Source organism: Pieris napi, chromosome 14 (assembly GCF_905475465.1).
Source record: "Pieris napi chromosome 14, ilPieNapi1.2, whole genome shotgun sequence".
In the NCBI taxonomy this organism is placed as follows: domain Eukaryota; kingdom Metazoa; phylum Arthropoda; class Insecta; order Lepidoptera; family Pieridae; genus Pieris; species Pieris napi.
In genome coordinates, this window is record NC_062247.1 from 5537684 (window position 1) to 5559638 (window position 21955).

Here is a 21955-nt window from a genome sequence, read left to right on the forward strand (position 1 = left end):
AAAACACAATTAATATTAAGTTATTAAGACACACTGACAGGTACAAATAATACCAAATGTGTAATAAAAAACTGTAGGTGTCACTTGTTTATTATTTTTAATTTCTTCGTATGTACCAACTTAGTATGAAGCTTATTTAGCTGGCAAATTTTAGTGAAGTTGCACGAAAGATGTTTTGGTTGGTTTTTGGTTACAAAATTGGAGTATTAATTTAAATAGTTCGTAAACTAGTAAAAAATCGTTTTGAATAAAACAAAATGAGACTCGTTTTATTAAATATTCTCTCCCATTATGGTCTAATCAGTATCTCTTAGTATAGGAATTCCATCAAGTTTTGTAATTTGTTGAAGACGATTGGATGCCTGAGTGCGCCACGTTTCCACGTCCGGTTGGTTGTCACATATCGGGTTTCCGATGAACATCACGTCTCTTAGAGATGGGCATTCCTTGATAAATAGTATCTTTTGTAAGTATATAAAACAATAAAGATTAAATTTTTTTCATAGGACAAAGGGGGATAAAGGAGAAGTGGTCACCTGATGTTAAGTGATAGTCGCTGCTGTCAGAGGGCTCGCGAGTGCGTTGCAGGTCTTTTTTTTCTCTAACAAAGAATTGGTATGCTACTTCCTTGAAAGAGCCTAAGTCGAATTCAGTGGGGAGCTGGTTCCACATAGTGGTGGTGCGCGATAAACTGCCTTAAATAACGCTCAGTTGTGGAACGACGGATGCCGAGGTAATACGGGTGGAAATACGTATTTTGCCTCGACGTCTGATGATGTAACTCTGCTGCAGGTATTAATCCGAACAACTCCTCTAGAAATAATGAGGAACATTGAATTGAAGTATTTGCAAATGTTTAGACAACCTTGCTTAATTACGCAGTAAGTTATATTTGAGTTTAAAGACCCAATAATGTCTGGGACAGAGGCATTTGTTTGTCTATGTTAATGTAAATTTGTGAGTAGGTATTCAGAACAAATTTTATCCCTGTTGAATATTTTTCAAGTTGCACAAATGCAATAATATTTATCCTAACTAAAAACAAAGAGTAAAGTTCATTACTAAATTTTACCCATTTGCCTTTCTTCGTTACAACGTAAACATAATTTCACGGGAAGAGACGAAAGAGTACAGCAGTTTAATGACAAAAAGTTTAAAGTATAAATAAACTAAATAGCAAAAATACCTGTAATCTATTAAATTCAGCCCACTCCTTCACCACGTTATTGGACATATACAGCACTCTCAAAACCTTCATAACTCCGATACCTTTAAGCTTATCTATCTGGTTATAACTTATCCATAATTCTTCAAGAGTTTCGGAAACAGTTTCCTGAAAATATTATGTTACTTTCAATGAAAAAGTACCTAAATTCAGCCTTGATATTTGATATATATAGTGATATAAATGTCACCGTAAAATTGTATACACCGTTAGATTGTAATCTATCTCGCGAGATTGTGAACTGTCAAAAGATTGTAATTTGACGGTTTCACTTCGATAAATTACAATCTACCGAATAATAATACGTTAAATTGTAAGCAGTACGTTGAGGTTCACAATCTTTCGATCTATCTAACGCTGTTTACAATTTTACGGTGACATAAACATACTTAGTTATCCCCGTAATTTATAAACTTCGAAGTTATTATCCCTCTGGCTCATCCGGTCTTTTAGGCCCAGGACGGAAAATCATGGCTTCATAGGATTTTAAAAAAAAACCTATTTAACTTAAAAACGCATTATTAAATTAACGCTACGCTGTAGCCGTACTTTAATCTTATTTTTAAACGTAAGCGGTCTTATTACAAAACCACCAAAACCACACGTAAAGTTACCACCATTCTTTTTATAATATCGTAACCATGGTAACACACAATAATCCACATTTTATAAGGGCGAATACGTCTCAATTAGTTATATAAAATGTAAAGTCTTGTTTATTTATTATATATTCATTAAGTACAAATTATTTTAATAATAATATTTTTACTTAGAACAAACTTACGATTCCCGCCAAGGATTTAATATAGTTCCTGCCCAAGGATAGAATCTTTAAGCTTCTCATTCCAGCGATCCCGACTATTTTATCGATCATGTTGGATGAGAGACTTAACTTTCTGTAACAGACAGGAAGTTTCTACTATTTACGATAGGTTGTTGCTATTAGTACCTTTTTGTCGCATTAAATATATGTCTTGGGTTACTAAGAACTTGCTTGCATTTTTTTTTAATGTAATAGGAGGCAAACGGGCAGGAGGCTCACCTGATGTTAAGTGATACGTATACTGACGATAAGTGGTATGGTATTTTGTATTTTGAAAATAATAAACATGTAGGTAGTTCCTAGAAGGTATTTAATATAAGATATTTCTGGTTATACGGCAACTTAAGTTGTTGGTGATGTGTATAAGCTTTGGTAAATATATAATTAGAAATGGTCTTAAGATTAATTAAGTGCAAGTATTTTAATGGCTGCGTCTATTCATCCGTCAACCGTATGAATAAATATAATTTATTTTTCCAGTAACCGTATCAATTAAATATTTTAATTCGTCCGGAAATTAATAATTAATTAAAAATAGTGGTAACGATTTAGAATTACGTCTTTACTCGTACTTTGTTTTTTTTTTAATTATAATTAATTAATTCTAACCTAACCTAACCGAACATTAATAATAGATTTTTTGGACAGCTTCGGCGCTACGAGAAATGCAGCCCCTCTACCCTTGCGTACCAAAGCTCAGGCATTATGCAAGCCGTAGCGGCTAAGGCTGGTCGCCGAAGGCTACCAAAAATCCGAAGCTGCGGAGGAGAGCTGCTCTTCCTCCGCGCCTCCGATTTATTATATACACTCTAGGGTTAGGGCAGACAAGACTACGTGGATAGTGGGGTACTCTGATTCGGTTTTGGGTACTTTTTGGATATTAAAGTAAACACTTTATTCTAGTAAGAATTAAATAATACAGAAAGTTGCAAACAATGAAATACTGATTAGGAAATACAAACGAGTAGGTATCGATAATTTAAAAAAATTCGGAACCTTATAATCAACACGAATTTAGGTTAATTTCAATGTTGATTATTCTATAACTTTTAAATTAAAAAATGAGGAAATAATCGATAAATAATAAAAATAATATATATATACATATATCCGGAAGTATAATCATATATTATTCATCCGTATATCCGTATGCGTATTTTAATTTAGTATATACTAATAGGTATTTTTCTTATAAAGGCAACCAGACCAACAAAAAGGCATCAATGAAGTCGGTTAAAAATAGTATCAATTTACTATAGCTTAATCATATAACCGATGCCCGACATCAATCTTGTGTAATAAAGAAAACAGTAATATGTTACATATAACTGTTTACTAGTAACTATTTTAATAGACTGAACCAAACCATCCCATAACTTTAAAGAAGTCCCAAAAATTAGATCAAGTACATACTCGCAAGCTACAAGGGTTGATAGAGCACCATCCATTTTCTCAATAGGTGGCCATTGGAACTGCAACTCTATCACTTTCGCTTCAGTCGCATTTTCACCAGTTTTCTTCTCCCATCGAGCAATGGCTTCCTTACACGTTGTAGGCTTTACCGCCATTATTTGCAATAGTTAAATTTCAGAAAATTTATGACAGTTATTTTACAATGGACATGACAGTTTGCTCATTTCTTTTTAATAATGAACCATACGAGTGAGTGTGAAGGAGCAAAAAACTGTTAAAATAAAATAAATTGTAACCTCTTTCGTACCTTTTTTCTTTAGTTAGTTTAGTAATGGTATTTACTTTTTAATATGTATGCGCCCGGCTTAAGGCTGTGTGTGCTGTCACTCTTATGGAAACTCTCTGAGAAACCACGTGCACGAAATATTTTTTACGATATTATAAATTATCTCTTTATTGCTTATCATTTTATTTTTCCGCCTGAATTCCTCCAATTCCTCCTACTGCACAGCAAAAACATCCCACTTCAAGTAAAACCGAAGAAAAATAATTAGGTATATTTTAGAAGTATCTATAGTAGTACCGCAAAAGTATTATACAATAATGTTACCATCTTTAGATATTCAAGTTATAAACAGTGCAATAACAAAGATATTTAAACGAAATATTTGCTTTGAGAAGTATTATAATTCCGGTCACGTCGGAGGGTCGTCCTGGTTGGCCGGCGGTAATCACGTCGCGCCCTCACGCCTCCCGTGGGTCGACAGACCCCTATGTTGATATAATACATGAATTTCAAGTGCACGGATTACACGACTTCTTTGATTTTTATGTATACAACGATTTGCGTGATACTTCATATTTTGTACACTAAAAAAGTGCATCAGTCATGCAGTGCATGTAATCTGCACCCAACATTTGCACCAATGTTCGCTCTTATACTTGTCTTTACCTTTATAGGGTTGAAGCGACACTATTATTAATATTATTAGTACTTAACTATTTGTAAAGATTAATTTAATGGCGTAAAAGAATATTGTATTTAGTAAGTAAGTTAGTAATAAGCTGTAAATCTTTCATAATAAATAGAATAAAAAAAAATACATTATTATTATTCTATTTTTTTAAAGTGGTGGATAGTAAGGCATCGCGGAGAAATCGGAAGATCTTAGTACCAAAAATGTACGACATGTGAAATACACAAAATGAACAAACAAAAAAACAGACTGATCACGTACTTGCGTAAAAAATTAGATACTGGATTTTTTTCGGGAATCGAACGCGAAATCATAAAATCGCATCTGTGTGTAAGCTACTATAGGCCAGCCAATATAAATTAGTGTCAAATACTTTTTTCACCCAAATACAAAACCAATCACAAATTATGCCCTAAGCTATTAACAAAATGGATCATGAATAATATTTATTAGTATAAGGTTGTATGCAAAGAGTTATACAACGCAATTCCCTTTGCACAATTGATAGGATTATGATTTCGATACAAATATTTATTGCATCTCTGAATGGACTCTAGTCATCTTGTGCTTTTTGTCGACACACGCACGCACGTGTTCTCGTTGAAGTTTGTATAGCACACGTGTCGAAGCTTATTACCACTAATCCTTCACTAATCGACTGAAAATTATGTAGTAAATCCCTGAGAAACTCTTACACTTTTAGGATACATCTCCGTGTTTTAGAGCCATATTCTAATTCGTATCCCAAGTCATAATCTCGTCTTGAGCGCTGCGAAATTTGTCGAATTTCATAGAGAAAAATGGTTTAACAGTTCTTGAAACTAGATTTAAGTTTTATTGACTTTCTAGAATATGGTCAAAGTTTAATGAAAATACTTGTAAAATAAAAAGATTTGATAATGTCCTAAAAATTTTAGCTAGCATAACTACTTTTCGCTTTCATTTGATACTCCACTTGGGTATATTTAACAAAATTCGTTCATTCATCTTTAATTTTGTCTCCCGATACCCCTTAATGGCTATAAATATTTTGATAAAACATGTTTGTGATCATCGTCGGAAAACGTATTTTCTAAAAAACCGCATCTAAATCAATACATCCGCTTAAGAGCTACAGTGGGACAAAATGACACACATAGTGTTCGTATCATTCGTAAAATGTATCACCCCTTTTTTCCATCAGGAGCTAAAAATATCAAGAAACGTTTAAAACGTATCGTGTTGTATTCATAATAAAAAATAAACATAAATTCGGGATCTATTTAAAAAAAGTGTTCAGTTATAATTGAAATTTTTCGTGTTATCAAATAATTATTAGTCTTCCACGAATTGTGTGTCAGGTGCAAGTATCCAATTTCTGTTATTGTACCTAACGTCTATCTGACAGTTGAAAGTGACAAATCGTAAAGTATGTATTTTGTAAACAAGTTGTCCACGGCATGTATGTAACCTCAAATTCTTAAAAATATTATTGTAGAAAGATGGAAGACTTACAATTAAATATATCTACAACAAAAAAGGTAAATATTAATTTACTGAAATATTGATCTATACAGCTTTGAATAAATTTAATTAAAATGTATTTTATTTAGAAAAATAGCTCATCTGGCCGTCCTTCTCCAAAAACATCGTCAGACTACAAGTTTTTGGCTAAGCCAAACTATTCGGGAAAGATAATAGCCAGAAAAAGGCCTCAAAATGGAATTCCAAGGAAGTTTACTGAGAAATATTCAGAAGAACCTAAAAATAAAATAGCTAAACTATCAGATAATAATGTGACAAAGCCTCATGATCTACAGTCAAAACTACGTGATTTAAGTGAGAATAAAGGAAAATTTCATGGTAGAAATTACCAAGATGTAACAGATGACCTTGTTTTAAAACAAAAACAGAGAAGTGGTGCTTGGATATCATCATTATTCAAGAATAATCCTGATGTTCCCCGAATGGGACAAAGAGCTGTGAAGCCTGTAGTGGAAAAAGTATTTGCTGGAAGAACATTTCAAGATTTAAATTTGCATCCCCATATAGTTTCTAATATGAAACAAAATATGAATTTAACGGAGCTAATGACAGTGCAGCAAAAGGCGATTCCTGTGATTTTGGAGGGCCGGGATGTGTTGATTAGGTATATTAGTAGTTTAGTTCTAAATGTATCTATTTTTTAATGAAAATTATTCCAGTAAAACTTAAGTGTAGTTGCAAATGTTGGTGGATTTACATGCATAATTTCACAACAGGAGTGTATAAGTTAAATTTTCAGTTTATTCAATTTGCAGTGATATACTACAGTAGACAATGATTAGTTAAATACTTTAATAAGCCTTTAGTGCTACTATATATATGAAGTTCAAATAAAAATTGTTATCTGTTTTGTTAAATTTAAAAAGAAATTTGAAACGCTTTCTGAATAAAAAAAATATTAACAAACCTTTTCAAAGGTATTAATTTCCTAGCTAATACCATGATTACTCTGATATATCATAAAAACCACAACAAATTATTTGTACTGTACAACAGATCTCAAACAGGCTCAGGAAAAACCTTAGCTTATGCTTTGCCAATAATTGAAGGTTTGCAAGCTATAAGACCTAAAATTAATAGACATGATGGTATAAGAGTTGTGGTTGTTGTGCCCACTCGAGAACTAGCTGTGCAGACATATGAACTATTTGAAAAACTTCTTAAGGTTTGTGTTTTTTGTCTATTTGTCTATTTAAAATTACTTACTTATGTATGTTACTTATTTTTTTCATGTTTTTCTGTGTATTTTTGAAGTTATACATACTTCTTTAGGCGCGTTATGAAAAATGGATGAGGGTGTAATTTTACGATGCGCGCGCACCGTGACACAAAATTAACAGAATGAACTTGCCCACAGAAGATGCTACGGCATTGGACATAATTTAAAAACAACATTCGAATAATAATAGAATTTATGTTACACTTAATGTAAGAGAATAATAATAAATATTTATCTATTTAATTTTTCAAATGTAAACTGAACTTTATTGACTATAATGACTCCTTTTCCAGTCTTTGATTATTTAATTGTAATTAATTATTTGCATGCAATCAAAAACTATTTTTAACAATGCCAAAGAAGTATAACTTCTTACGCGCGTACATCAGTACACGCACCCTTTTTTTAATTTCAATATATGTATGAAAATAAAAGTAAAATTATTTGGAATAAACAATACATTAGACAAAATGTCTACATCCATATTTATAAAAAAACTTTTTTGTTTGTTCATTTTCATGTTTTATATAATTTTAGTCATTCATATGGATAGTACCTGGGTTATTGAGTGGAGGTCAAAAAAGGAAGGCAGAAAAGGCAAGATTAAGGAAAGGGTTGACAATACTTGTTGGAACTCCCGGTAGAATCAATGACCATCTCAGGCACACACATTCATTAAATTTTGCTAAACTTGGGTAAGAATTTTTTGCACTAAGAGTTTGTATTGTCTATGTATTTAGGTACATTATTTAGATACTTAGCTTTTTAATCTAATCCAATTAAAGTAAATGTAATTTTTTATATGTATGACAAACTAATTAGTAATTACCAGTGGCATAGCTAGGTGAACAAGGGCCCCGTTGCCTAGAGAAGGACTCTTTAGTCAACTCCGTCAGCGAATGAAAACTTAACTTAAAGGAATTGTCAAATTGATCTCACGACTGTCAAGTCAAGCCCGTGTTCTTATCGGTGATCCAATTGCTACGGGCGTGCGCAACTAAACTACCAAATAACGATAACTAACAGCACATACTTATCGAATTCACTATACTGAACTGTATGTATGTATATATATAATACGCGAATGTGTACATAAAGTCTAAAATCAAGAGTTCTATGATTGGTGTACATTTCAAATCATTTAAAAGCTTCTTGGGAGCAGGCTCAACATTTTTTAGCTTCAGCAACTGGCAGACCCTTTCTTTTCAAAGCTTAGGTAATAGGGCCCCTTTGCTTCGGAGCACTGCACCACCTGTCTCTACGATAAGTACCCCACTGGTAACCTAAGTTTATATAAGTACTATCCGATAAACGTTGTTTTGCCATGTATATTATTTCTAAGAAACATTGTTTTAGTTCAATAAAAATAACTGTCTGCTACAATAAAAATAGGGGTTGATCGTAGAGGAGTGAACATTAAGGGTTGTATGTATTTTTGTATGTTGTATCATAAAAAAATAAAAACAAAAAAGTTTTTTGCGGTGGACACCCCTTATCACTTAAGAGTTTGAAAGATAGTACGATAAGCCGATTCTCAGACTTACTGAATATGCATAAAAAATTCATAAGAATCGTTCGATCCGTTTCGGAGGAGTATGGGAACGAACATTGTGACACGAGAATTTTATATAATTATTAGAAGATGCATAAGTTTACTAAATAATATATATTATTTAAAAAATATATTTTCTTTGAAAACTAGTGCTATGCCTGAAGCTGTGTATTATATTCAATGTGTTATGTTCATTATTTGGGTTTCTTAAGGTGTTTAATATTGGATGAAGCTGACCGACTATTAGACATGGGTTATGAGAAAGATGTAGCTGCAATTGTGAAAGCTATTGAAGACCATAAAAAGGCAGCCACATACGATCCTATGGCTTTAGTTAAACAGACAATAAACAAAGCACCTGAAAAAGAGGAGACACTGATTGAAGATCCAAATAAAGAAGAAATGGGTGATAAACACCCATTAACAGATGTGTTTTTGTCTACTGAAAGACAGACAATATTGCTGTCCGCTACTTTAACGAAGGTAAAATAAATAATAAAAAACTACAATAATTACAAATTAAAACTTACTAGTTAATTTTGTGTTTTTTTAATAGGCTGTAGAAAACTTAGCTGGAATCACAATGAAAGAACCTGTCTTCGTAGACACATCAGATGGTAAAGCAGTTGTAGCTGATTCACTAAAACCTAATAAGAAAGATGAAGTTAAAAATCTAGAAATCATGGCACAACCTGAAGCAGTAAGTCCGGAAATTAAGTTAACTAAACAAAAATCTGACGAAGTCTCAAGTAATGCTAAAGGAAAATACAACACTGGTAAGCAATCATAATATTATAACCTTTATATAATTTTTAACCCCATTAAAAGTATGTTTTTTTTGTTATAAATAATGAACATAACATGAGACTAATAATAAATGCAAATGTCAGAATTTTTAACATGATTTCTGTATAAACTCATTTCTAGCATAAACGGATAAATTACCCAAAATTTTCATGTAGGATTATATGACGACAAAACCCATATTGTAACTTATATTTTTTATTATTTGTATCTCAATAAAAGTGTATTTAATTTTATTACGCTTTTAAAATAGTTACAAAAATGATTGGTATATATTGTTATTGGTTTAATACTATGTCCTAAACGCAAATTATATTATTTATGTAACTCGAAGTTTTGAGTACTATAAAATTGTTTTTGTAGGCATCAAAGCATTCAGTGGTGCAAATCATCCAGATATATTTGGTACCGAGACAACAGAAAATAAACATAAACCGAAAGATGACAAAAATGATAGTGATTCTGACTCAGATTATGAATACTTTAAAGTACAAAAAGAATTAGGTGGAGACAAGAAGAATGAAACAAAAAAAGTTGACGAAAAGGAAGGGCAAGAGGAAGAACAAGAGGAACAGCCAAATATGTTTGAAAATGCTTTAAAAACAGCAATAGTTGAAGATGAACTAGTCCTACCATCCACAGTTAATCAGACATTTATATTGATACCTATGAAATTGAGATTAGTTTCACTTTGCTCTCTAATCGTTGAACATTGCGTTTTAAACAAAAAAGGAGGGAAAATGATCGTGTTTATGGCAACATTAGAAATGGTAGATTATCATTCCGAATTGATTGAAACTGTTTTGAGTGGAAAGGATGGCAAAAAAAGGAAGCAACAGAATGGGAAAAGTGATGAAAAGGCTAAAAAGAAGAAAGGTGACGATGAAGATAAGGACGAGGTAGATATTTTAAATATTATTTCATGTTTTACTAATGAAAAACACACATTTTTAAATGATCTTCCCATGTTTGTAGTTACTAGTGTGATAAACTTGTCTGACCCAAGATTCCTAAGTATTCCTTTTGTACATTCAAGCTTACCCTGTAACGTGTGATCCTCTAGTGACAGGTCCGATTGCAATCTTAAGCTTTCGTACTACGTAATTCCTCGCTTGCGTCAAACGCTCTATAATAAATATAGAACAATACATCGAAATTGGAAAAATGTCGGTTGTTCTATGCCATTGAAATCTGGACTTTGTTTGTGTGTGTTAGCCTAAAAGTACCAATTGAAGCCGAGACGTCATTAATAATGGGACGAAGTAGTCAGGTTTATAAAACATCTGTAATAAATTTTACAATTTTAGCATTTTGTTTGCATTACGCATTGCATTTTTAATAAATTAGTCTTGCCATTGTAAATGACAGTGCTACTATTATATTTATAATTTACTAGGCCCGACTTGTTTTGTACACTTTGTGGCATTGGTAGTTAACTAAAACAATGATTAAATATGACCGATAGAGCTTGAGGGACTTAATAAAGGAGATCGGCAGACCTCCCCTAATAGATGAATGTGCCCATATAATAAGTGTAGTTCACTGGTTTAATACAAATAATCTTAAGCTAAACGAAAAGAAGACAAAATGTGTTAAATTTGTAACTACAAATGTAAAAAGTAGTCATTCTCAAATAATAATTAAAGATGAGGAAATAGACTTTGTTGATAGTGCGGTGTTCTTGGGAATTACTTTAGATAGTAAACTCCGGGGCCGACACATTTTAATTTATGTTATTATTATTAATTACTTAAAATGTCACATGGGACATGGTGTAATGGTTGCAGCTCCATACAAACATTTTGTAAAACAAAAAAATGGCGATTAAAAAGAGAGGCGGAGAGTTTATTGCCAGTTTTTCTCTCCCGTTCTACGCCCTTGATTTGAGAACTGGCAGTAAATGTAAAATTAGAAGCATTAATATGTATTTCTTTACTGACAAGTCATAAGTGTACATTATGTTACCTATGTGATTAAATGATTTTTTACTTTACTAATAGATTTAACTAATAATTAGTTTACAATCTATTATAACTATGTCAGACTAATTATTGAATAAACAACAAAAAACGTTTCTGTCTCACACATGTTCATGCACTTCACGTTTTGTTACCAAAGGAATCATCAGACGAGTACGAAATAGATTATCAAGCACCTGCCGAGGGTGGCCTTGTTCCAATGGAAGTCGATGTGTTCAGCCTACACGGCTCCATGCCTCATGAGCAGCGAATGGAAGTATTCAAACAATTCCGTACTGCAAGAAGAGGTGTGTTATTCTGCACGGTAAGTAATTTTGTGAGCTTTTTTCCGTTGTATCTATATTACTAAAATAGTGTCTGTTATAAATTGTATTATTTTCATTACAATAGTGATATGACTGGTAAGTGACGGCGTAATAATTATTGTATGATGGTAATGTGTACGTTATAGTATGACAAACCATTATAGATTTTTGACGTGACAACGTCTTATAATTCGATGGAGCCGGCTGCACGCACGAAAAAATATGACGCATGCGGCGTTACCTCGCTTTGAGGCGTTCCATTTAAGGCTTGAAGTGCAAGCGAGAGCGCGGAACGAGCGATAAAGAGGCACAATCGGCCTCCGCGTTCGGCAGCGTTCGACATCTTTATTGTATATAAAGTATATATCGTATAACATCGATTATATTGTAATCGATCAATTCAATTGTGATTTCCATTTACCTCCTCAATATCCATACAAAATATCTATCAAACAAATAAAATTTAAATTTTCTTTTGAAATATGCAACCATTCCATCAGTACTTTCTTATGACGTTGCACGTTTGACTATCGTCAGTAAACCGACTTTACAGACAAGCGATTTTTTACATACAACAATTGAACATAAACGAAGTGCGTGTAGTTGAGGATACTTTTTCCATTTAGATTGTATTTCATTTTTATTTAAAAACTCTAGTTTAATCCGGTTTAAATATGGTTTAGCGGAGATGCTACTACAATTGTATATTAATTTCATTTGAATTTTAAATTAAATAGGTTTCTTAAGGAAAACTAAGTCTTTCACGGTTCAAGGGGTTTTTAAAACAAAAACCATTTTAAACATTTATTAACCTTATATTATTCTGTTTGTATAAACACGAACTCATTTAAGCGTTACTGTTTTAGTTATGTTGGTCGTAACCATCATGCAATTGAAATCTTGGAACCTCTTTTCGTTTTTAAACTCACATAACACTTTAAATTCATGGGATTACGTTCCTTCGATTATAAAAAAGTATGTATATAATTTACGGCTACAATCAGTACGATGTCGTTATACCCTTAATCGCGCTACGAGGGTTTCCGACCCCTGAGCAAATATACAACATCTCAGTCACTGAAGCCTTTATGCGGTCGGGTACTGGTTTGAATGGTCCTGGATTCTCCCTTGAGATTGGAGGACAGTTAACCTTTCCTCCTTTATAGTATTTTAGTCCCTGCAATAAAGCACTGGAATACGCTCACCAATTCCATTTTAATTCCATCTTTGTAATCCTTAAAAGATCTCCTATTTAAGTATCTATTTGCTAGCCCTATTGCCTTGTCTTTGTTGTAGTTGTACTATCAAGTGAAACAAAGGTTCAGGCGTCTGTCTATTCGTACCTAGTATTGCTGGAAAGTTTAGACGTGAATCACGTTTTCTGCGCGACGCCATTGCGTTATTGCTCAACTCACATTTTAAACGTTAATGTTTACTAGAAAAAGTTATTACTAGAAATAATACTTTCAAATATTAAATTAATATATAAACCAAACACGGGATATAACTTCCATGTCAACATCAAACTGTAAAAACTTAACATTATAATCTATCTTCCGTTAATGTTAACTGTCAAAAATTATGATCGGCACGGCTCATTATATTTGACAAGATTTGAAAAAACTTCAATACTTCGAACTAGATTTCTTATTCATTAGTGACTATGGAACCTAAACAATTATATATTATTAAATTCTGTTAATATATTATTCTGTTAAATAGTATTATTATATACTCACCAGTCCCTATTACGTACCTCACTTACATGTTAACAAGTTTTTCGTACCTTAAATGTCTTTCAGACATTTACAAACACGTCATCGTCGATTCGATTAATCTGTGACATTTTGTGTCACGTGGCTGACAAATAAAAAATCAATATTTTTAATATTGGGTAAAATAAATGATAAATGATTAAAGCCATGCTGTATACAGATTATTCTCAATAATACAATTTATTTTTAATACTGCTATAGGCATTTAAATTCAGATAGGTGTTAGGACCCAGCACAGATTACTAAATTATCTATAAAAATCAAATAGCCTTCTCAGAAAACATTGCCATCGCACTACTGATTCCAGTATTGACCACGAATCAGATGAGTTCTAAAATTTTGACGTCAACATCAGATAAATATTATTATAATTGCATAATTAAAGTGATATAAAAAGAATAACATCGTATTCCTAAAATTAATTGCTTTTGTATTAACGAGACCATTAAATATTTTAATAGTTTAATTTAAGTTTAGCAAAAAGTCTTGCTAAAAATAAAGAGGTTTAGTACGTGTGAATATGTACTGGCATTAATTATCAATTTGAATGCGAATTTATAATAAACCAGACTTTATACGCTATTAAAAATAAGTAGTTTAAGAAACTTCTACTTTAATTAACATTATATTTTATTTTAATTAATTTAACCCATTAGGGGTTGTGTTTAAAACACAATTTTGCTTCTCAATTTTTTTTTTAATTATACCTCTTGCTTAAATTTGTTTGTCATATATATGTCAACGTAAAATTGTAAACACCGTTAGATTGTAATCTATCTCGCGAGATTGTAAACTGTCGAAAGACTGTGAACCTCAACGAACTGCTTACAATTTAACGTATTATTATTCGGTAGATTGTAATCTATCGAAGTGAAACCGTCAAATTGTGAAACGGATCGCACCTCGTGCGCTGATTGGTTGAACGGAATATGCCCCGCGCCACCATATTTGTTTGTTAATTCGTTTGTTGTCGAATGTAACTTGATTGTGTTGATGAATGTAAATTGATGTCGTGTTAATAGTAACTCACAGCTTTAGAATTAGTTATATGAAATTGTTGGGAAGTTAAATTATTCTGTGATTGACCAAAGAAGTTTTAATAATAACTAAGTTAGTGTTGGAAATGAAATGAAAGAAAATTTCATTACTTTTTCAAGATAATTTTAAAATTTTCGGAATCCTACACTAATTGAAACGTGAAATATATTTATATTTTGTCATATATAAATATGACAAAATGGGAACCATGTTATGTTATTACGTCTTCATAAAAACTGACAATTTATATTTGACATGACACTTGACTACTTATGTCATTTGTCATTTCTAGCAATTATTTCACATATAACAGGTATCTAAGTTTTAAGGCTTGTGGTGAATCTCTACGACTATTAGTAAAGATAAAAATGACTCGGCGGTCTGAATAAATTTATAAATTTTTTCGTTATAATGATTCTTAAATATTTTGTTTAGGACGTAGCAGCACGAGGCATCGACGTGCCCCGAGTGGACTTGGTGCTACAATATTGCGCCCCAGCATCGGCTACAGATTATGTACACAGGTAAGAATACCTACTTTTTATAAAAAAGTAAATTGATCAGTTTTAAAGTACTCAGAAAAAAAGAACCCAAATAAATTACTTTTGTTTAATAAGTTAGTTCCTGTCACTCGCGTGTTACTTTGCTAATTAGTAATAGTGGCAAAACTTATATTTTGTGGGTGCGTCTAACTTACCGCTAAATAAAATAGCTTGTCGAAGGGAATTTTATATTACCATTTGTATAGTTTTATTCAATACATTTTTACTGTTGAACACCGACGCTCAACGCCGACTACGATTCATTAAATGTAAATAAACAAACATATATATATATAACTAGCTGGCCTGGCGAACATCGTACCGCCTAACAGTCGATTCTTTATTTTTTTTTAAATACTTATTCTGCTATTCGGGACACCGGTCTAGCTAGTAAGATAAAAAAGAAAGTTGATAATACAGCAAATACATTATGTCAAAAAATAAAAATTTACCTTCCCGGAACCCCTCCACTAACACTTGAACTTTATGATATGGTATTAAAGTTCAAATTGCATTTAAATATTATTATGAATATTTTGTATGGGAATATAGAAAAGTGTTGTTTTTAGACTTTTTCACTCATTTTTTTTTAATTTTTTTTCCGTAAGAACCATCCTCGTACTTCAAGGAATATTATAAAAAAAGAATCAGACAAATCGGTCAAGCAGTTTTCATGTTATGTCGTGACAACGGAAAACGGGTTTCATTTTTATATATATAGATAAAATAGGAAAAATAATAAAAATATATTGGTTTCTTTAAAATACTATTTTAACTAGTATTACATTATTATTAATAAACACCTAGATTCAAGTTGTAAAGTTGTTTTTTAAATTGTATTATATTTATTTTTAATCAGGGTGGGTCGTACGGGACGCGCGGCTCAAGTGGGGGCTGCGATTATGTTCCTGCTTCCAAGCGAAGCGGAATTTGTCAGACATTTAGAACAGAAGAGAATAAGGTCAGTCACATGTGTGAAACGTGCCCTTATAGTATAGTATGGTATTTTTTACATAGTTGAGTTACAATATACAATACATTGGTTTTTTTAACTGTAGTAGTAATCGTAAGATATGTAAATAAAAAATTGTGCGTGTACTAGTGTACACACGTCAGAAGTGAAACTTCTTTATGACCTTATTTTTCGAAAAAATATGCAACTTTACAGAAATTGGTTAAATAAAGTTAAATTAGATAAAGTTTAACAAAAGGCTTTTATTATCATAGACATGAATACAAATACAATTATTTCATTTTACCTTATTACTACTAAGATTATTACAGAATTTCATTAACTGTACTACAATTATTACTATCATTGTTATCGTTATTATATATTTTTGTTATTAATGGCTTCGAATCTCTTCGGATCAACCGTGGTGAAGAAAAAGATGGCGCGTAACCGAAAAACGTGACGATTTGCTACAAAATTTCTCCAATACGTCGATAAAAAATTCATTCTAACGCCGATAAAGAAGTTTGACTTCAAAAAGCAACATGGCGCGTAACGGAAAAATGTTACACTAAATTTTTTTCCAATCCCGATAAAGAAGTTTCACTTCAAAAATTAAAATCTGTTTATATAATTTATTTTCACACGAAAACTTGAGCAACTTTAATATTTTCGAAGATTACGTCAAACGGACGAGTCAAAAGTGTTGGAATCTCTTCGCTCTGTGGCACCAACCGCGCATACCGTGCAACGGGCGGCGATAGCTGTTCAAGCTAAATTGGAAAACACAGCTCATTCCTCGAAAGATTGGTTAGCGAGGGCTAGTAGAGGTAAGTAATGAGTAAAAGTTTCGCACTTGCACTTTGCTGTTAATAGACAATTCTTTAAGTTCCCTAAATCATCAATAATCCTTATAGGATATATTTATTATGTTATTTACATAATTTATATTTATTCGTGTTAAAGTTTTATTTAAATATACTTGCGCAAACTAAAGGGTAATAATTATTTATTACTTGAAACAAGTTTGCGCCGGTTTCACTCGTTTGGATTTCGTGTAGGTAAGATTTTGCGACGTCTAACAGTAATCAGTATATTATTGTAAATATATATATATATATATATAATAGCTGACCGGGCAAACGTCGTTTTGTCATGTATATCATTCTACATTTATAATTAAAAAAATAGAGGTTGATCGTAGAGGGGTGAAAGTTAGGGGTTGTATGTATTTTTTAATGCTGTATCATAAAAAAAAACAGAAAAAAATATCTAAAAATAAAAAAAATATTTAGGGGTGGACTACCCTTAACGTTTAGGGGGATGAAAAATAGATGTTGTCCGATTCTCAGACATACCCAATTTGCACACAAAATTTCATGAGAATCGGTCCAGCATTTTCGGAGGAGTTTAACCACAAACACCATAATAAATACACTTAAACCTTTATTAGGAATCCTACTGTCTATTGGGTTTTACAAAAGAAAGATTGGTGTTTATCACGTACCTACAGATAAACGCGTTGAACATTTAATCGTATTGGTAATTATGTACATATATCCAAATAATCTAAGTTATTCATTTTAATATAGCCTATACATCCTGGGTTCGATTCTACTCCGGGTACCCACGTGAAGTTCGACCCTATCTTGATGCGCGGCAACTTCATTTGGGTCACGCTGCCAAATCTTTCGCATTAAGAGAAGCCCCGGGTGCGCTCGCGAAGAGGGCCAGATCTGACCTAAATTTGAAGAAAGAACGACCAATGAACCGGCTTTCTGTGAAAGAAGAGGAAGAGAAGAAAAGACCTGGGTAAGATTAGTTCCACGAATAGCAAGTGTAAATTTGGAATTATATAAACACATTATTTGTTTTTTTGGATTTTTTATGTTTTGTTTTTGGAATCTTCTGTGTTAATTTCTCATTAGATTCATAATGACAGTTCTGAAAAAATTGAAAAAATCTTTTTGTTGCTTTAAAATTTAGTGAAACCATAGTTTTGGTTTGGAAGGCACGTGAACCTGATCACTCATACAAAATAGTGATTAAATTCTTCCTAGATAGTTGTATACAGGTTTTGTGCTGGCACAATACCACCTGGGTCCTGGGTGCGATTCTGCTAAAAAGTTTTTGTAGTTATCACAGGTAGTTTTTGTTTTATAAAATTGTAATGATGCAGTGTCTAATGTTCCATTCTCAAACAAACATATTGGGATATATTATTTATTACTAAATTTTCTAGGTTGCCCAAAATGAAACCTGGAGCTTTCGGAAGTAAAATTATCTACAAACAGAATTCCATGCACACGGCTAGTGAGTTCGACAGTGGTCTTCCTCCACTGGATAATTACACTAAGAAGAAAAAGAAATAACGTTATTTTTAGTTGTTATATTTTATTGTAAATAAATTATGCGTAAAAAATGGTTTAGTTACTATTCTACTTTATACATAAAAGTAGATACAATCTACGGTTATAAAATTGTTTGAGTTATAATTTATATCATCGTTTAGTAGCTCAAAAATAGTTATTTTATATGATATTTTCACTAATGGGAAAATATATTTTTGTGAAGGTAACTATCATATCATTGTGAAAAAGCGTGGGTTGCTCGATAGACGAAAAATATGGCACAGAGCGCCCCACGCTTTTACACAATGATACCAGTATTTTTTGTTCATTACCATTTTCAGCCTAAATTAGGAATTATTTTTCACTTTTTAGTTGGATGTGCTTTAAAAGCGTGTTTTTAAGTTTTTTAACTATATTTATTTTCCACTTCTTAGTCCTAGCAGCAGTGTTGTCTCAATTTAACCGTATTACTTTGTGCACTTAAAAAAAATCATTGTTTTTTCCAGATAAACCTATGAAATTATTTATTGTCGCTGATTCTTTATAAGTGTACAAAGTTTGAATTAAATCTGTCCGTTTAAAGTGGGTCAAAATCGAGTCCGAAGGAGTCGGTTACATACATACATACATACAGTGAAGCTAATATAAAGCGTGTAAAAATGTGACGAGCTATGACGCCCAATGCAGGCACATATTACGATAGTGATAATAGATTTATTATGTTAAAATATAGAATACAAAACGTGAGATGAATTCCAATAATTGCATATAATAAAGTAACGAAAAGTTCTTATATCGTTATAATTTAATAACTATACATCGGTAAATACTGCATTAAATTAAATATACATAATATTATTAAACATAATGTTTGAATCCCACGAATTCTGTACCGTTTTTTTAATTGTTCGGCAATGCATCTACAGACCCCCGCGGGTAGCTTATTAAAGTGATGCACGGAGTGTGGGGGTCCGCCTATGAGGTGCAATGGATCCCTACCCACTAAACAGTAATTGCGTTGCTGTCTCTTAGGCCTTCTTTTGCTTTCGGGTCGGGATCTGGATTACACTCCCGAACGTCTCGTTAGCCTTGGGACCATACTAGTTGTTACCACCAAGGTCGGAACTATTCTCTACTAAACGTTGTGTCAAGTAAATTTTCTTTAAACCGAATTATTTAAATTAATTTTTAGCAGATGAAAAACGCGAATTTATTTCAAACCTCGACTCCTATATATTCCTAAAGCTAACAATTCGAATGAAAACAACACAAGGTGTACACGATTTGAAACATTCAACATTATGTAAGTACTGCATCAAAATAATTGATGGTATCATTAAACCACTAAAAATTACTTTAATATGTCCATTTGGAAGATGGATCTTGTCCAAAAATTCTAATCGAGCCGAGATAATGGAAGCCACGGCTACCGTTTCTCTGATTCACGAGTCTCGAATGAAAAATGACTTTAAACCATTAATGCCCCGTCCGGCCTTTTGATATTTAAATTTTTTTCAAGCGGCCATCATTATGAGGGCATGATTTGCGAATTTCGCCCCAGTTTTTAACATTTTTTGTCGCTCTCATTTACGATGTTTTTATTGCATAATGACAAATTAAAAGACTATTGTTAGGCTGTTTCATGCTCTAATCTCCTCCTTTATTGGGGCCTCAATGTCTCAATCATGACGATGACAAATTTGGAGTGAAGTAACGTAAAGTGTATTATTTTCACATTTTACAATGAACAATTCCTGAATAAAAGGATGTTTAAAATTATAGTATAAACATCTCTATTTAAATATGATAAAAATGATATAAATTCCTAGGCTAACTTTTAGGTAGGAGTAACTCCAACATTTCTACGGCGCAGCTCTAAGCCAGACTTATGTAGGTACGTCAAAAACTTATAGGATATTGACATACAGTCAGTAGAAGATCAGTTCGCGCTAAGTCTCGTTTCTGAATCTCACCCCAAAAGCCTGTGCATAAGCAGAAGTGTACAAATTGGCTGGTTCATATTAAATTATTTTATCGAATACAAGTCTATTTACCGCTTTATTGGGAACTTCTTTAGGTATTGTTATTTAGTTATTTTATTTATGCTCTCAAATATCAGACATGTTAAAATGGAAACAATCAAATTCGATTATGAAAATATGTTATAAAAATAAAATATACGTGTGAAAATAACATGAGAACTTAAGAAGGCGAAGAGCTAACCACATCAATGGCAACTTCCTCGCAGTCGGGTATCACGTAATATCGCACACAACTCCCGAGGGAGTTTTATGTCGAAAAAGTCGCATAGGTCCGCCAAGCATCCGCGAATAAACAATGTAAATACATAAAAAGCAATTAGAAATACAATAATAGATATGTAGTATACTTTTAAATGAAGCAATACGGGCGTGTTAAATATAATAATTATTTAACACGCCCAAATAGAAATCCAAGTTCTTTTTAGGATGTAAAGTTCGATTGTGATCTGTAACGTGCGCTCGTCTCGGCTTTTGTTTTACATTTTTACCCAATACCTAGGTATGTGCGCTGTAGCATGGTGCGAGTGGTAGTTGCTTAATTTTTCTTTCAATTTCATTTTAGTAGTTTTTTGTAGACAAGAACTTTCTGGATGGGTTAAATTTAAGTTACTACAGTTATTAATGATTTCATATACCAATAAATCGCGGCAACTTTCAAGAGCGAACCGAAACGTTACTTAAACTCTCACCCGTACTACAGCGCTGCTATAAAGGTCTTCCTTAAGTAAATGATCTCTAGTGTTTAAGCAAACCAGTACTTTTAAAACTTACAAGTAGCACGCGAATCACATTTTTACTAGAAAAATGCAATTACAGTCGTAAGAAAAATGTGCAAAGTAATTGAGTTTCTGCAAAAGCAAATCGAGAACGTTAAAGGCTGATTCACGCTACACCGTGTCTCGACCGGGCCGTGCCCCGGCCGGGGCACGGCCGGGGCACGGCCCAACATTAATGATATACTTTTGTATGAAGTAATTCATGCCTGACCGTGGCTCGGCCGTGCCCCGGCCGGGGCACGGCGTTGTAATGTCGGTGGGTATTGTTTCCCGGCTCCGGCACGGTCCGGCCCCGGCACGTCGTAACATGAACGTAGGCGCCCGGGCACCCGCAGAGCAGTCAACGTCAAATCTTAGTGAGGTTAAATTTTTTTTTGTTTTTTTTTTTGACAAAAACAGATATAGTCGTCCAAACACGTACGTGCGTACACCCAAACAGCCCGGTGTAACATGAACCACTGTCCCGGCCGGCGCACGGTGGCCGTGTCCCGGCCGGGGCCCGGCCCGGTCGCGACACGGTGTACCGTGAATCATCCTTAATGGTTATAATGTAAAGTTATTATAGAATAGTTCATAAAGTTGTTTTGCTCGCTTGTCTTAATGTGTAGTTTTTATACAGCGCTGATGTATTTGTGTAGCATGGCTTGGCAAAGCATAG

The 21955-nt window shown here is 32.9% G+C and overlaps 2 protein-coding genes across 2 annotated transcripts; one reads left to right on the forward strand and one right to left on the reverse strand.

Moving 5' to 3' along the window:
- Positions 1 to 264: 264 nt before the first annotated feature.
- On the reverse strand, positions 265 to 3686 carry LOC125056114 (dynein axonemal light chain 1-like). Its single transcript, XM_047659066.1, has 4 exons — positions 3462 to 3686; positions 2010 to 2121; positions 1187 to 1333; positions 265 to 446 (listed from the first exon to the last, which is right to left on the reverse strand). The coding sequence occupies exons 1-4, from the start codon at positions 3614 to 3616 to the stop codon at positions 297 to 299; spliced, it is 564 nt and encodes a 187-aa protein (XP_047515022.1). The 5' UTR covers positions 3617 to 3686; the 3' UTR covers positions 265 to 296.
- A 2159-nt stretch (positions 3687 to 5845) lies between these two features.
- LOC125056019 (probable ATP-dependent RNA helicase CG8611) lies at positions 5846 to 18595 on the forward strand. The gene is made up of 13 exons (XM_047658827.1): positions 5846 to 5958; positions 6031 to 6566; positions 6959 to 7127; positions 7719 to 7876; positions 8946 to 9216; positions 9290 to 9509; positions 9901 to 10436; positions 11656 to 11820; positions 15070 to 15158; positions 16036 to 16137; positions 16807 to 16958; positions 17721 to 17940; positions 18371 to 18595. The coding sequence occupies exons 1-13, from the start codon at positions 5920 to 5922 to the stop codon at positions 18498 to 18500; spliced, it is 2787 nt and encodes a 928-aa protein (XP_047514783.1). The 5' UTR covers positions 5846 to 5919; the 3' UTR covers positions 18501 to 18595.
- Positions 18596 to 21955: the final 3360 nt, after the last annotated feature.

Coding starts and splice junctions, on each gene's coding strand:
- LOC125056019 (XM_047658827.1), top strand. CDS start 5,920: ATGGAAGACTTACAATTAAATATATCTACAACAAAAAAG. Junction 6,567..6,958: donor GGCCGGGATGTGTTGATTAG/GTATATTAGTAG, acceptor ACTGTACAACAG/ATCTCAAACAGGCTCAGGAA. Junction 11,821..15,069: donor GAGGTGTGTTATTCTGCACG/GTAAGTAATTTT, acceptor TATTTTGTTTAG/GACGTAGCAGCACGAGGCAT.
- LOC125056114 (XM_047659066.1), bottom strand. CDS start 3,616: ATGGCGGTAAAGCCTACAACGTGTAAGGAAGCCATTGCTCGATGGGAG. Junction 2,122..3,461: donor TCAACCCTTGTAGCTTGCGA/GTATGTACTTGA, acceptor TGTCTGTTACAG/AAAGTTAAGTCTCTCATCCA. Junction 447..1,186: donor CTGAATTTAATAGATTACAG/GTATTTTTGCTA, acceptor CTATTTATCAAG/GAATGCCCATCTCTAAGAGA.